Source organism: Pinus tabuliformis, chromosome J (assembly GCF_031772625.1).
Source record: "Pinus tabuliformis cultivar Carrire ecotype Pingquan chromosome J, CPIR1, whole genome shotgun sequence".
In the NCBI taxonomy this organism is placed as follows: Eukaryota; Viridiplantae; Streptophyta; class Pinopsida; order Pinales; family Pinaceae; genus Pinus; species Pinus tabuliformis.
In genome coordinates this window covers 173,369,005-173,385,449 of record NC_142295.1, presented here as the reverse complement: position 1 = coordinate 173,385,449, position 16,445 = coordinate 173,369,005, and the positions used below count along the sequence as shown (strand labels likewise).

The 16,445-nt window shown below is 41.2% G+C and overlaps 1 protein-coding gene across 2 annotated transcripts in view; it reads right to left on the bottom strand.

The window, feature by feature from the left end:
* Positions 1–926: 926 nt before the first annotated feature.
* Positions 927–16,445, bottom strand: part of DCP2 (decapping 2) — a 214,430-nt gene continuing 198,911 nt past the window's right edge. Inside the window, exons 6-9 of one of the 2 annotated variants that reach the window (XM_089377456.1) lie at positions 2,109–2,212; positions 1,797–1,864; positions 1,250–1,433; positions 927–1,101 (exon numbers count right to left, since the gene is read on the bottom strand). In XM_089377456.1, the coding sequence (XP_089233582.1) occupies positions 1,092–1,101; positions 1,250–1,433; positions 1,797–1,864; positions 2,109–2,212 (366 nt within the window). In that variant the 3' untranslated portion in view covers positions 927–1,091. Of the gene's footprint in view, positions 1,102–1,249; positions 1,476–1,796; positions 1,865–2,108; positions 2,213–16,445 lie in introns of both variants that reach the window. The other variant, XM_089377455.1, reaches the window with a different exon arrangement.

Sequence of the window (16,445 nt, the reverse complement as noted above, 5' to 3'; positions counted from 1 at the left end):
TTCGTCTATAGGTTAGACTATGCCCGGCTTTTGAATGTAAAAAGTGTTTATGTATAAAGGGATTGGCTTTTAGCGAAAATATAAATGTTCATTTTCTACTATTTTGATTTTTTTATCATATCATCAATTACCACATACATGGCTAACAAATGCAAATGACGAATGCTACATGTAGTTTCCCCGTTCATTAACTTCATCAGATCGGATTCAAGAATATATCGGTGGATCACGTTACAAATAAACATTACAATAAAATCCTCTTCTAAGATGGGTGATTTAAATCTAATTCTACAAGGCACATGGACAACTGAAACTTACTCCCTATATAAGTAATAATCTGATGAAGATAGCATTAACATGCAACTAGTCCAAATAAAGGCAGCTTGAATGTTACAAACAGTCATGTATATTACAAAATTTCAGAAAATAATTGCATGTGAAGCAACATCTTGAGCATTTTGCTCTGTTTTTTAGTGGTCACATGCACATCATCTAAGCTAAACAAACGTTAACGCCGAATTTAAAGATCGTCATCTAAATTAAACAAAGGTAACATCATGAATTTAGAGATAACATACCTTCCACGTAACGATATTAACTAACAAAACGAAAAAAATAGGGAAACAAACCACCAAAACGCATTGTAAGTTAAAACACACTGAAATAGGAAACAATAATTAAATGAAAAAGTATTCCATTTCCCCAAGAAATGAAAGATAGAGACCTTTTTATTTCAGAGAAAAATGCATATGATATAAAAGTGTCTGGTCTATTTTAATGATAACGAAAAACAAAACAAAACCCATTAAAACAACACCAAAATTTCTTCTTTACAACATCTTTGATTAATCTATATCTTGAGAGAAACCTTTTTTCTGTTTAAAAAAACCTAACGCGCAAATACATATTAACCATCCACCAAGAAATAATATGAAATTCTAGCATGCTATTTTTTAATATTCAATGAATATATATAATTCATGTTTGTTGACATCACCATCAATTGCAAGTGGCTTGGAAGATGAGAGCGGTTTGCCCATACTAAGAAAACGATTGAAAAATAAAAGACCAACGCTACAGCACAGAGAATATTATGTCCCACTGCATGAAATGATCCAAGAACGGGATACCCATCAGATAGAGTCATATAATTCAACATCACAATGCTCTGTACACAAAATATCAGACAACATTTACAAGCTAAGACTGCACGCTTGAACCCAATAAATAACTAGTGTTAAATTGTTACCCGGAAATGGGCATCCCATCGAGCAGTCGCAGAATGAAAGACGAATCGAATCTGAAATTTCGGAAGCTTTTGCCAGGTAAGTCTTCATTTATAACACCAGTTGCGCTTTGATAAGGCTCCATCACAGGCACATTAGAAACATGTGTATCGGTCAGAGAACCAATTCCCGGAGCTGGCCCACTCCCTGTAGAACTGGTTTTAGCCTTCCAAACACAAAGACTAGGCCCTAGTGGCATAAAAGCAATCATTATGTCACCTTACCCTCTTTGAATCTTTGAAAAGAAAGACATCACAAGGTATATACATCCATCTCTACATGTAAGAAGAAAATATGTACAAGAAACCCATAAGCAAAGGCCTTCTTATGTTGATTACAGATTCCGTGCATCCAACAGGCATGGAGCAAAGTCAACTGTTGACTTTGCTCCATGCCCATTGCATGCCGGAATCTACAATCGACATAAGCTGAAGAATAAGCAGATGGTATAAACATGCCAGGACAACATTTTATTAAAAATACAAAACACTTGTAAAATTCAATACATACCTTTTAGTGAACCATCGCTCTTTAATGTTGCTGGAAGGCAATGCGCTGCTATCCATTCCTTTAGTGGCCTGCTTCATTGTTCAGTCAAATATGCATTCCCATATATAGCCCCCTACAAATAAATTCTAGTGAACCTAAGCAAATGAAGGATATGGACAACTGCAATTTTTTTTTTTTTTGAGGTCCTTGGGTATAAAATTGTTAGTCCCACGTTCAATAGAATTAACGAATTTATACTAAAAGTAGTAAAATCCTTTTAAAACTCAATAGACACTTTCATAAAAATAAAGGGAAGAAAGAACGGATCCTTACCCAATAAATGGTCCAACCATAAAACACTTCATTCCATTCGGTCCACGAGAATTGGCCTCATTGTTTGTAGGTTGCAATTCATCTAATCGATGCCAAGCAATTTCCTGCATTAGAAACAAGCAGAAATTACAAAATCAGACATTATTTCAAGGAATTCACTCCTGCAATTTAAATAATGACATGAACAGTTCTAAAATGAGCAAAAAAATGCAAATGTAGTACATGAAAAAGAATCAAAGAAAATTTAATGAACGCAAACAGTTAAAATAGAGAGTCAGCTCAATGATAGTCCTCAAAATCTTACCGATGGAGAACATTTCAAAGACTGCTGTTGCAGAACAGTTACTCTAAATAAGCGACTGAAAATTAAATTAAGCAATGCCAACCAAACTTTTTAAAGTAACCAAGCAGTAGCTTCAAAAGACCATTAGAATCTGTAGGATTTAGTCAAATTTGCTTAACTGGAAACAGAATGTAATAACAGAACATCATAAATAAAGGAAATTTTAGTTATGCAAAGTTACCAGTTTCAAAATTGATTCTAACTTTATTAATTGCAAGAAAATATGCAATAATTATAGGTCTATTAGTATTTTACAATAAAAAAGGCTACCGGCTTCCATAGCCATAAGCCAGACTTGATGGTATTGATGAACAGGGATTTACATTTACCTCTGGCCAAGGGCATGTTAGTTTTTGGTAGCATCGGAAGTGCTCTAGCCTTGAAAATTGGTGGAGAGGCTAAGGCACATGAGTTCTAAAGAACCTAGAAACCGTTTGGTGAAATTCGACCTGGATTGTATTTTATTAAAATAATTAATATTTTTAATGGGGTTCTTAAGTCTAAACTTAGGAAAATTAAAATACTAATGAGTATTAATCAAAATATGGGTGAGAATGATCTAGAAGGTGGATCAAGTCATGTTTTACTCTTAGCCATTGATTAGAGACTTAATCTTGGTCATTGAAGACTCAACAGGAAAACTATAAAATGGAGGCTTGGGGTTCATTTGAAAACACAGAGAGAGATAATTGATCTAGAATTTGATTTATGAGGCTAGGAAGCTGAGAAATTCGAACTAAGCGATCATTCTGCAGCAGAGAGGCAATGAGAATCTGGAAGAACAACTTTTTGAAAATACAGACAGAGAGGCGGAGAGAGCCAGCGGAGCAGAAAAGTTGTTTGTGACGCAGAAGCCAGAACTGCCAGAAACAACCAGAACTGCCGGAACAACCGGGAAAGTTGGCATAGAGCACAGAAGCCGAAACTACCGGGAACAGCCGGGAAAGCTGGCGCAGAGGGCAGAAGCCAGAACTGTCGGGAACTGCCAGAACAGTCGGGAAAGCTAATGGAAAGGGCAAAAGCCAGAAATACCGGGAACTGTCGGGAACAGCCAGCAAAGCTAACGCAAAGCGTAGAAGAGGTGACGCAGAAATAGTCGGGGTTAGCCAGTCTTATGCCGGATCAGCGGGAATTCTGCCGGATGAAGTGAGCTAAAACTCACTAATATTTTCCACTAGTATTTTCTTTGTAAAGGATTGCTAGATAAGCATCCTAGATTTGTATTCAGATATTTCTCCTGCATAATAATAAACCCTCAGAATTGTTGCACTGCTTTTCCCACATTAGGTTTTTCCAAGGACTATTGTGTCCAAAAATAAGTGTGTCCTATGTATCTTGTTCTTTGCTCTATTTTCTGTTTCATGAGATCAAATATTTAATTAGGGTAGGTTGTAGAAGTAATTTTCTTCAGTATTCAAAAGAATAATTTGATGAAATTTAAAAATCAAGTAGGTGAAGTAGATTTAGATTTGTTGCAGTAAGGGTTCCTTAGAGTCTAGGAATTTTCATAGGGCATTATATCTTTTTTAAAACAAGAAAGAGTGTGATCTGATATGCAGATCTAGGCCATACTTTATGGGATCCAAGGGAATGTACCTGTCTCCATGGACCCTTGATTTCAACCCATAACAAGGAATTAGTGCAGCCCCAACCTCGATCAAACGGCCTCAAGCCCTGCAAATAAATCTTAATGGGTGGTGTCAGTCACCATTAAGAATTAGATTATGAGGTAATTACATTTAAATGCATGGCCTGTCCTGCATATGGACATTTTGCTAAAGATCATAAAAAAATCCAAAAAGAGTAGCCTTCTTCAAAGCAAGAGTGAACGAAGGAACCTAAGTTCAATACACTTTCAAGAAGGTGCAAGGAATTTTCAACGAAAAATATTATCCAATCCAAAGCCATCACAAGAGAGTCCACCCTTGTTAAGCAACAAATATGAAGTACTCAAGAACTTAGAGGAAACAACAAATCTAAAAAATACAGAGGAGGAGGTTGAAGAGGAACAAGCAAAAGATCTTAATCCCAAATCAGCTCATCCCAATAGTGGCATCGATCCATCCCCTAAAGATCTAGAATCCAATGCAAAAGAAGAAAAGGAGGAAGAGGTGTTGCCGCCTAATCCACACTTGGGCTAACGTGGAGAAATATTTAATCCACTTGGTGTGGCTTTGGGGGCCAGTCTCGAGTTGAGCAACTGTCACTTAATTCTCAGCGCCTCATCTAAGCTAACTCCTAGCGAAGCCAAGGGGGGTAATCCCTATGAGAAAAGAAAACTAAGACTTGATTAAGCTAAGATAAACAAGAAACATCTAGGAGTTAATGAATTACACAATAACACATCAACAAGATAAATTAGAGCATATAGCTTTAAAGCATGTAAATGACTTCATAAGTAAATGAGAGAATCCTAAGCACATGTAACCATCCATAAGCAAGAGATGTAACAATAATAACCAAATGAATGAAATACAAAGCAAATAATATAGCAAATGGAGACCACTGCCACATAAAGAGTACTTGTGAAAGTAAATGCTCGCAGTAAGAGATAATTGCTTGAAAAGTAAAATGCTTATACTTGGAAATGAAAGTGCCAAAAGTAAATGTGGCAACGAAAATAACCAAGCCCTGAAGGTTGTAGAAGAAAATGTTGTGGAATGTTCTTGGAATGTTTTATTTAAGTTAGATTTCACTTGGATTTAGAAATAATTAATAAATGTAAAATGACGGATATGTGTTGATGCTTATGAGTGTGCAATGTGAGATGTCTGATTGCAATAAAGTAAATCTAACTAAGTTGTGTTTCCTTTCCTACCCTTATCCTCGTTGAGTTAAGGAAAGCCGCAAGGAGATCCAACAAGGGGAAGCTAGCTTCAATGACTCCCTTAATTTCACAAGTTGGCCCGTTGCAAGTAGATCCAACACTAAGGGAATTTAGCCCCTAGCCTGATTTCACAAGTCAACATTTACCAATTTCCCCCAATCCCAAAATAAGAAGAATAGAAGTGGTTTTCCCTATTAAACTAAGTTAACCAAATAAGCTATTTATGGGTTCTTAAGTTTAGGGATGTTCTATGCTAGAGCAATTTATTTAATTTCTTTTCCATATTAGCAATCACATCAGCATAAAGTAAACTGCAGATAGAACATAAATATAAATCACAGAAGACAAGCCAAGACAAGAGGACACAAGATGTGGCGCGAGCCAGCGACAAACCCCACAATGTGTGGGGAAAACCTTTGATCAAATCTTCTTTCATCTTCAAAGTTCAGCAGAGAAAGAGAGAGAGTACATTTACAATAGAAGTCAACACTTTGACTTATCTAGATCTAGCATAGATCATTTCGTATAACGATGAGATCAGTTGAAGACATTCTGCTTCAACTAATTTTCAAGGTGACTCCTTCACCTATATCGTGCTACATTTCGTCCATTAGTTGCACCTTACCGTTTAGCACCATCATGCTACATCATGCATCATCATGCTACTCATGATCTCATACGTCACGCTGCTCATACATCATGTTGTCCATGATCTAAATCATACTGCCCATACATCATGCTGTCCATAATCTGCATCATGCTGCCCACCATGCTGCTACCTCAGCCTTCTAGTATCATTGTGCTACCTATGCACATGATCTTATAGTGTTGCCCATCATGCTGCTGCCTCAGCCTTCATGTCTATGTATGATCACTTTCAGTCATGAGCTAGACTATGATCATTATCATTCTTCCTTGAAGTATGATGAGACTGCCTCATGTTGTGATGATATAGTCTCCTTCTTTATGTATGTCGATGATCTCTGTTATGATGGAAACTTCTTCCATGGCTTTGCAATACATCTTGTTGACGCTGCTACAGGTATGTCATAGTGAAGGCTGACTTATGCATCCGAGGGCATCATCTTTTATTACAGGGATGCCGATAGGAGGCGGATCTAGATCTTAGATTTATCCCATATAGAAGTGCGGATTCGTTTATGGCTGCGGCTTCATTGTTACCCTTACTACGATAGGGTCTCACCATGAATAGCGCATCTGTTTTCCTTGAACAGCGTATCTGGATTCATCATAGCGTATCAGGTTTCCTTGAACAGCGTTTCACCACGAACGGCATATCAGATATTACCATAAAATGGCATATCAGATATTAGCATGACAGCGTATGAGCTACGTGTCACCTTGGCCGTCATATCAGATATCGCCATGACTGCGTATTGAGCTGAGTGTAGAGTATAAGGCATTGTTGTGCGTGTAATCCATGTACAGTGTGTAATATATATATTGCCATGCTGCGTATATATATATATATATATATATATATATATATATCTGTTGTTGCGTTGTGTCATTGTCGTGGATGCATGTAATGATTGCGGCTCTTCAGGGGTAGATTCTCACATTGACTGCGGCTTAGGGCAATGTATCACAGCAGCTTCCATTTACCGTTGCTGCGTAGTGTCATTGCTCGTGAATTGCGTGTTATGATTACGACTCTGTAAGAACAGCGTATGACATATATCTTTTGCGTAAGGTCTCATCCTCATGACCTGTGTATAGATGAGGAGTCTTTATGCCTTGCATATAGCTATGGTAGGGTTCCTTCCGTCTGTGGCTTCACCATGAACAGCGTATAAGCTTATGATTGTGATGGATTTAGGGCATCATCAAACTAGGTCAACGAATTGCTTTTTGTGACTCTCCTCCAAAAACCCAAGATGTGGAGAGGAGATCACATCAAGAATGTGTGTTGAAATGACTTCAAGTCCTCTATATTTATACTAAAACATATATGATGAATAGTCATGACGTTTGGGCTTCTTAAGCCTACATAAGAGCTGGTCAGCTAGATAATAAAACCATAATCTAAATAAATTCATATCTCCATAAATACATATCGGAATTGGATGATCTTTGGATCAATCCTACACCTCTCGATGAGAGGGATCCAATAAAAATATCAGCTGCCATAAATAAGCTGACCCACATGGAGTTTGGCGCTAGTTGCCAATTTAACACTCCCTCTCAACTAGGGAGAACTCCATCCGCTGATCCATAAGTCCGACTGTACTGCCTTTGCCATCAGTGCCCTGCATTGCTCTGACCTGCTCAGCTCAGCTCTGCTTGCTCTGCTCTGCTCTGTTCTGCTCAGCTCTGCTGGCTCTACTCTGCTCAGCTCAGATCTGCTGACTTTGTTCAGCTCTGCTGGCTCTATTCTTCTCTGCTCAACTTTGCTCTATTGAACTATGAAGAAGAAGAATTGATCGAGAATGTCTCATACCATTCTCCACTGACCGGAAATCAGTCTCAGAGTGCATACCACTGGTCCCAAACCAGTCTCAACCGACCCGAAGTCAGCTTCATAGTAGGTACCACTCCTACCACTAGTCCCAGACTAGTATCGTAGTCTCAGAGAGTGTACCACTGGTCCCAGACCAGTCTCAACCGACCCGAAGTCAGCGTCATAGTATGTACCACTCTCACTAGTCCCAGAAGAGTATGTACCACTGTTCCCAGACCAGTCTCAACCGACCCGAAGACAGCGTCATAGTATGGCACAACTCCTACCACTGGTCCCAGACCAGTATTGCAGTCTCAGAGAGTGTACCACTGGTCCCAAACTAGTATCGCAGTCTCAGAGAGTGTACCACTGGTCCCAAACCAGTCTCAACCGACCCGAAGTCAGCGTCATAGTATGTACCACTCTCACTGGTCCCAGACCAGTACTGCACTGACACAAAGTCAGTCTCAGAGTATGTACCGCTGGTCCCAAACCAATCTCAACTGACCCGAAGTCAGCATCATAGTATGGTACAACACCTACCACTGGTCCCAGACCAGTATCATTGATCCCAGATCAATGGAGGTCATCCTAGCGTAGGGAATACGGTAGATACAGTGATGCGTCCATCGGTACTACTATGGTACCTAACTTCATTTCCCTGCTCATTGATCAGATGAGAGGTACTTCCCATGAGTCCTAGACTGCATGGGTAGGATGCCTCGACAAGAGAACTAATCAATCCTGTCCTCACAGGGGAACACATCAATCCTGCTACAATCGCCACGGAGAACACATCAATCCAGGCCTCACAAGAGAACACATAAATCCTGCTACAATCACCATGGAGAACACATCAATCCAGGGCTCACAGGAGAACACATCAATCCTGCTACAATCGCCATGGAGAACACATCAATCCAGGCCTCACAAGAAAACACATCAATCAGGCTACACAGGAGAGAAAATCATCTCGTTCCACAAGAGAGCGAATCACCCTGTCCCACAAGAGAGCGAATCATCTTGTTTCAGTGCGCACCACTAGGGGAGGGTGAGTCACCCAGTGGTCGTATGTTGCTCCAGTAAGAACTGCAAGCCCCCAGAGCTCCCAAAGCTCAATGTATGCAACATGCAGGACCCTTGTACAAGGGTCTTTTGACGACTCTAATTCGTTCGGGAAAATCACAGATTTGATCTTTCTCCCAGGGCTTTAGCGACCTATACATCATCTTAGTGCGATGGAGCCTCCTTGCTCATCGACTTTCCATATCCCAGACAAGGCAGTATCTGATGTCTGTCTGTCGGAGCAATTGTCGAATATGAGATTCCTCAATAATCGAATCCCACCTCTGGTTGTCACAGAGAATCACAGTGGCATTCATCATGTGTACTCACTGAAGAGTTTCCACAGCCAGACAACTTCATACGAGGTCATACTCGTAGTTATGTATTCGGTCTTGGCGATGCTTATAGCGACCAACTTCTGCTTCCTACATCAAAGTAGAATCCAAAGAGAACCAGCACTGAAAAGTGCTCCAGTGATCCTCCACACTGCCTGCCCATTCAGCATTCGAATAATAATGCAATTTCATCTTTCCAGCAGTGTATCTCAATCCATGAGAGATTGTGCCCTGAAGATATCTCAGAAGATTCTTGGCACCAATCCAGTGAGGCTCAACCAAATATGAGCTCACCATGCTAACTGTAAAACATATGTCCGGACGAAGGTTCACTAAGAACATCAACACGAATGAGTTTATGAAACTCGGAGGCATTCCCAAATCAAGTCCGACATCACTACCATATAATCTCTGAAAGTTAAGATCCTCGAGGTAGTCACAAGCTAGCAGTTCATCTTTCCACATTCGGAATCCAACTCCCTCTGTCTTCTACAAATGAGAGGGTCTGCACCTGTCAGACATAGGTGTCGGTACGAGAGGTCTATCATCCACAACCTTCGAGTAATGGTTTGGATCGATTTCACTCCTAGTGAATCTCAGCTTCATCAGACAGTTGTTGATCCTATCATACTATGCCCGGGGTGATTTGCTTCAATCCATAGAGGGCTTTCTTCCACCTGTCTACATGAGATTCCCGTTCATGAATCTCAAAACTCCACAGGTTGTTTCAAACCTGTGGACCTACTACTGGAGGGGGAATGGTCCCCTTGTAAGATTTTCCTTCGGTACATCTCAGACATGTACCTTCATGCTCTTTTGAATTCAAGCATCTCTTTCACCATTTGACTCACAGACCTCTGGTGTTGTGTCAATGGACATGGTCCCCAGTGGACTTCCTGTACCTTTCCATTGACGAATAAAAACCTTTGACTTCCATTCCCTTTTCAGGATAGCTGGCATCGGCTCCAAGTATAATCCCACGATTGTTTCCATCTCTATCAAATTAGAGAGTGCACCCTTCTATACGATGAAGTGCCATGAAGTACTACAATCAATATGCCAGATTCCCAAATAATCTGAAGGAGAGGGCCAATACAAGATAACACTTCTCTATCTTATCAGAAAAAAATATTTGATTCTTCTTACCTGGGGTTCCTTGCTTCCTTGAAGAGTCGGTCGTGTCTTTGATGGCCTACATCTCTGTCATTCGGACACTCCTCCGCATAAGGGTCGAACTCATAACCAAAACATCTACCTTTCCTTCCACCCTTAGATCCGAACTTCCCAATGAAGTGATCTTTAGGTATGCCATCAGAAACTTCCGCTGCGTCATTCTTATAACATTCTCTGCTTCAACATCACTCAAGGTGAATTATGAGGAACCCATCGATCATTTTGTTTTGTCCCAACTATCTTAGGTGATTGCTCTTTCACTCTTGCTTCGGCATTGTCTTCACCTCAGCTCTGATACCATGTTAAGTTTAGGGATGTTCTATGCTAGAGCAATTTATTTAATTTCTTTTCCATATTAGCAATCACATCAACATAAAGTAAACTGCAGATAGAACATAAATATAAATCGCAGAAGACAAGCCAAGACAAGAGGACACAAGATGTGGCGCGAGCCAGGGACAAACCCCACAATGTGTGGGGAAACCCTTTGATCAAATCTTCTTTTATCTTCAAAGTTCAGCAGAGAAAGAAAGAGAGAGTACATTTACAACAGAAGTCAACACTTTGACTTATCCAGATCTAGCATAGATCATTTCGTATAATGATGAGATCAATTGAAGACATTCTGCTTCAACTGATTCTCAAGGTGACTCCTTCACCTATCATCGTGCTACATTTCGTCCATTAGCTGCACCTTACCATGTAGCACCATCATGTTGCATCATGCATCATCATGTTGCTCATGATCTCATACGTCACGCTGCTCATACATCATGTTATCCATGATTTACATCATACTGCCCATACATCATGCTGTCCATAATCTACATCATGTTGCCCATCATGCTGCTGCCTCAGCCTTCATGTATCATTGTGCTGCCTATGCACATGATCTTATAGTGCTGCCCATCATGCTACTGCCTCAGCCTTCATGTCTATGTATGATCACTTTCAGTCATGATCTAGACTATGATCATTATCATTCTTCCTTGAAGTATGATGAGACTGCCTCATGTTGTGATAATATAGTCTCCTTCTTTATGTATGTCGAGGATCTCTGTTATGATGGAAACTTCTTCCATGGCTCTGCAATACATCTTGTTGAGGCTGCTACAGGTATGTCATAGTGAAGGCTGACTTATCCATCCGATGGCATCATCTTTTTTTACAGGTAAGCCAAGAGGAGGCGGATCTAGATCTTAGATTTATCCCATATAGAAGTGCGGATCCGTTTATGGCTGCGGCTTCATTGTTACCCTTACTGCGATAGGGTCTCACCATGAGTAGCGCATCTGTTTTCCTTGAACAATGTATCTGGATTCATCATAGTGTATCAGGTTTCCTTGAACAACGTTTCACCATGAACGGCATATCAGATATTAGCATGACTGCTTATATGCTGCGTGTCACCTTGTCCGTCATATCAGATATTGCCATGACTGCGTATTGAGCTGAGTGTAGAGTATAGAGCATTGTTGTGCGTGTAATCCATGTACAGTGTGTAATATATATATATATTGCCATGCTGCGTATATATATATCTGTTGTTGCGTTGTCTCATTGTCGTGGATGCGTGTTATGATTGCAGCTCTTCAGGAGTAGATTCTCACGTTGACTGCGGCTTAGGGCAATGTATCACAGCAGCGTCCATTTACCGTTGTTGCGTAGTGTCATTGCCCGTAAATTGCATGCTATGATTACGGTTCTGTAAGAACAGCGTATGACATATATCTTCTGCGTAAGGTCGCATCCTCATGACTTGTGTATAGATGAGGAGTCTTTATGCCTTGCATATAGCTATGGTAGGGTTCCTTCCATCTGCGGCTTCATCATGAACAACGTATAAGCTTATGACTGTGATGGATTTAGGGCATCATCAAACTAGGTCAACGAATTCCTTTTTGTGACTCTCCTTCTCCAAAAACCTAAGACGTGGAGAGGAGATCACATCAAGAATGTGTGTTGAAATGACTTCAAGTCCTCTATATTTATACTAAAACATATATGATGAATAGTCATGACGTTTAGGCTTCTTGGGCCTACGTAAGAGTTGGTCGGCTAGATAATAAAACCATAATCTAAATAAATTCATATCTCCATAAATACATATCGGAATCGGATGATCTTTGGATCAATCCTACACCTCTCGACGAGAGGGATCCAATAAAAATATCAACTACCATAAATAAGTTGACCCACATGGAGTTTGGCCCTAGTTGCCAATTTAACACTCCCTCTCAACAAGGGAGAACTCCATCCGCTGATCCATAAGTCCGACTGTACTGCCTTTACCATCAATGCCCTACACTACTCAACTCAGCTTTGCTTGCTCTGCTCTGTTCTGCTCAGCTCTACTGGCTCTACTCTACTCAGCTCAGATCTGCTAGCTTTGTTCAGCTCTGTTGGCTCTCTTCTGCTCTACTCAACTTTGCTCTGCAGAACTATGAAGAAGAAGAATTGATTGAGAATGTCTCATACGATTCTCCACTGACCCGAAATCAGTCTTAGAGTGCGTACCACTGGTCCCAGACCAGTCTCAACCGACCCGAAGTCAACTTCATAGTAGGTACCACTCCTACCACTGGTCCCAGACCAGTATCGCAATCTCAGAGAGTGTACCACTAGTCTTAGACCAGTCTCAACCGACCCAAAGTCAGCGTCATAGTATGTACCACTCTCACTGGTCCCAGACTAGTACTGCACTAACACAAAGTCAGTCCAAGATCATGTACCACTGTTCCCAAACCAGTCTCAATCGACCTGAAGTCTGCATCATAGTATGGTACAACTCATACCACTGGTCCCAGACCAGTATCGCAGTCTCAGAGAGTGTACCACTGGTCCCAAACTAGTATCGCAGTCTCAGAGAGTGTACCACTGGTCCCAGACCAGTCTCAACCGACCCGAAGTCAGTGTCATAATATGTACCACTCTCACTGGTCCCAGACCAGTACTGCACTGACACAAAGTCAGTCTCAGAGTATGTACCACTGGTCCCAGATCAATCTCAACCAACCTGAAGTCAGCGTCATAGTATGGTACAACTCCTACCGCTGGGCCCAAACCAGTATCATTGATCCCAGATCAATGTAGGTCATCCTAGCGTAGGGAGTACATTAGATACAGCGATGCGTCCATCGGTACTACTATGGTACCTAACTTCATTTCCCTGCTCATTGATCAGATGAGAGGTACTTCCCATGAGTCCCAGACTGCATGGGTAGGATGCCTCGAAGGAGAACTAATCAATCCTGTCCTCACAGGAGAACACATCAATCCTGCTACAGTCGCCATGGAGAACACATCAATCCAGGCCTCACAGGAGAACACATCAATCCTGCTACAATCGCCATGGAGAACACATCAATCTAGGCCTCATAGGAGAACACATCAATCCTGCTACAATTGCCATGGAGAACACATCAATCCATGCCTCACAAGAGAACACATCAATCCTACTACATAGGAGAGCGAATCATCCTGTTCCACAAGAGAGCGAATCAACTTGTCCCACAAGAGAGCGAATCATCTTGTTTTAGTGCGCACCACTAGGGGAGGGTGAGTCACCCTGTGGTCGTATGTTGCTCCAGTAAGAATCGCAAGCTCCCAAAGCTCAATGTATGCAACATGCAGGACCCTTGTACAAGGGTCTCTTGACGACTCTAATTCGTTCGGGAAAATCACAGATTTGATCTTCCCCCAGAGCTTTAGTGACTTCTACATCATCTCAGTGTGATGGAGCCTCCTTGCTCATCGACTTTCCATATCCCAAATAAGGCAGTATCTGATGTCTGTCTGCTGGAGCAATTGTCGAATACGGGATTCCTCAATAATCGAATCCCACCTCTGGTTGTCACAAAGAATCACAGTGGTATTCATCATGTGTACTCACTGAAGAGTTTCCACAGCCAGGCAACTTCATACGAGGTCATACTCATAGTTATGTATTCGGTCTTGGCGGTGCTTATAGTGACCAACTTCTGCTTCCTGCATCAAAGCAGAATCCAAAGAGAACTAGCACTGAAAAGTGCTCCAATGATCCTCCACACTGCCTACCCATTCAGCATTCGAATAATAATGCAATTTCATCTTTCCGGCAGTGTATCTCAATCCATGAGAGATTGTGCCCTGAAGATATCTCAGAAGATTCTTGGCACCAATCCAGTGAGGCTCAACCAAATATGAGCTCACCATGCTAACTGTAAAACATATGTCTGGACGGAGGTTCACCAAGAACATCAATGCAAATGAGTTTATGAAATTCAGAGGCATTCCCAAATCAAGTCCGACATCACTACCATATAACCTCTGAAAGTTAAGATCCTCGAGGTAGTCACAGGCTAGCAGTTCATCTTTCCACATTCGGAATCCAACTCCCTCTGTCTTCTACAAATGAGAGGGTCTGCACCTGTCAGACATAGGTGCCGGTATGAGAGGTCTATCATCCACAACCTTCGACTAATGGTTTGGATCGATTTCACGCCTAGTGAATCTCAGCTTCATCAGACAGTTGTTGATCCTCTCATACTACGCCCGGGGTGATTTACTTCAATCCATAGAGGGCTTTCTTCCACCTGTCTACATGAGATTCCTATTCATGAATCTCAAAACTCCACGGGTTGTTTCAAACCTGTGGACCTGTTACTGGAGGGGGAATGGTCCCCTTGTAAGATTTTCCTTCGGTACATCTCAGACATGTACCTTCATGCTCTTTTGAATTCAGGCATCTCTTTCACCATTTGACTCACAGACCTCCGGTGCTGTGTCAATGGACATGGTCCCTAGTGGACTTCCTGTACCTTTCCATTGACGAATAAAAATCTTTGACTTCCATTCCCTTTTCAGGATAGCTGGCATCGGCTCCAAGTGTAATCCCACGATTGTTTCCATCTCTATCAAATTAGAGAGTGCACCCTTCTATCCAATGAAGTGCCTTGAAGCACTACAATCAATATGCCAGATTCCCAAAGAATCTGAAGGAGAGGGCCAATACAAGATAACACTTCTCTATCTTATCAGAAACAATATTTGATTCTTCTTACCTGGGGTTCCTTGCTTCCTTGAAGAGTCGGCCGTGTCTTTGATGACCTGCATCTCTGTCATTCGGACACTCCTTCGCATAAGGGCTGAACTCATAACCAAGACATCTACCTTTCCTTCCACCCTTAGATCCGAACTTCCCAATGAAGTGATCTTTAGGTATGCCATCAGAAACTTCTGTTGCGTCATTCTGATAACATTCTCTGCTTCAACATCACTCAAGGTGAATTATGAGGAACCCATTGATCCTTTTGTCTTGTCCCAACTGTCTTCGGTGATTGCTCTTTCACTCTTGCTTCAGCATTGTCTTCAACTCAGCTCTGATACCATGTTAAGTTTACGGATGTTCTATGCTAGAGCAATTTATTTAATTTATTTTCCATATTAGCAATCACATCAGCATAAAGTAAACTGCAGATAGAACATAAATATAAATCGTAGAAGACAAGCCAAGACAAGAGGACACAAGATGTGGCGCGAGCCAGGGACAAACCCCACAATGTGTGGGGAAACCCTTTGATCAAATCATCTTTTATCTTCAAAGTTCAGCAGAGAAAGAGAGAGAGAGTACATTTACAACAAAGGTCAACACTTTGACTTATCTAGATATAGCATAGATCATTTCGTATAACAATGAGATCAGTTGAAGACATTCTACTTCAACTGATTCTCAAGGTGACTCCTTCACCTATCATCGTGCTGCATTTCGTCCATTACCTGCACCTTACCGTGTAGCACCATCATGTTGCATCATGCATCATCATGTTGCTCATGATCTCATACATCACGCTGCTCATACATCATGTTGTCCATGATCTACATCATACTGCCCATACATCATGCTGTCCATAATCTGCATCACGCTGCCCATCATGCTGCTGCCTCAGCCTTCATGTATCATTGTGCTGCCTATGCACATGATCTTATAGTGCTGCCCATCATGCTGCTGCCTCAGCCTTCATGTCTATGTATGATCACTTTCAGTCATGATCTAGACTATGATCATTATCATTCTTCCTTGAAGTATGATGAGACTGCCTCATGTTGTGATGATATAGTCCCCTTCTTTATGTATGTCGAGGATCTCTATTAT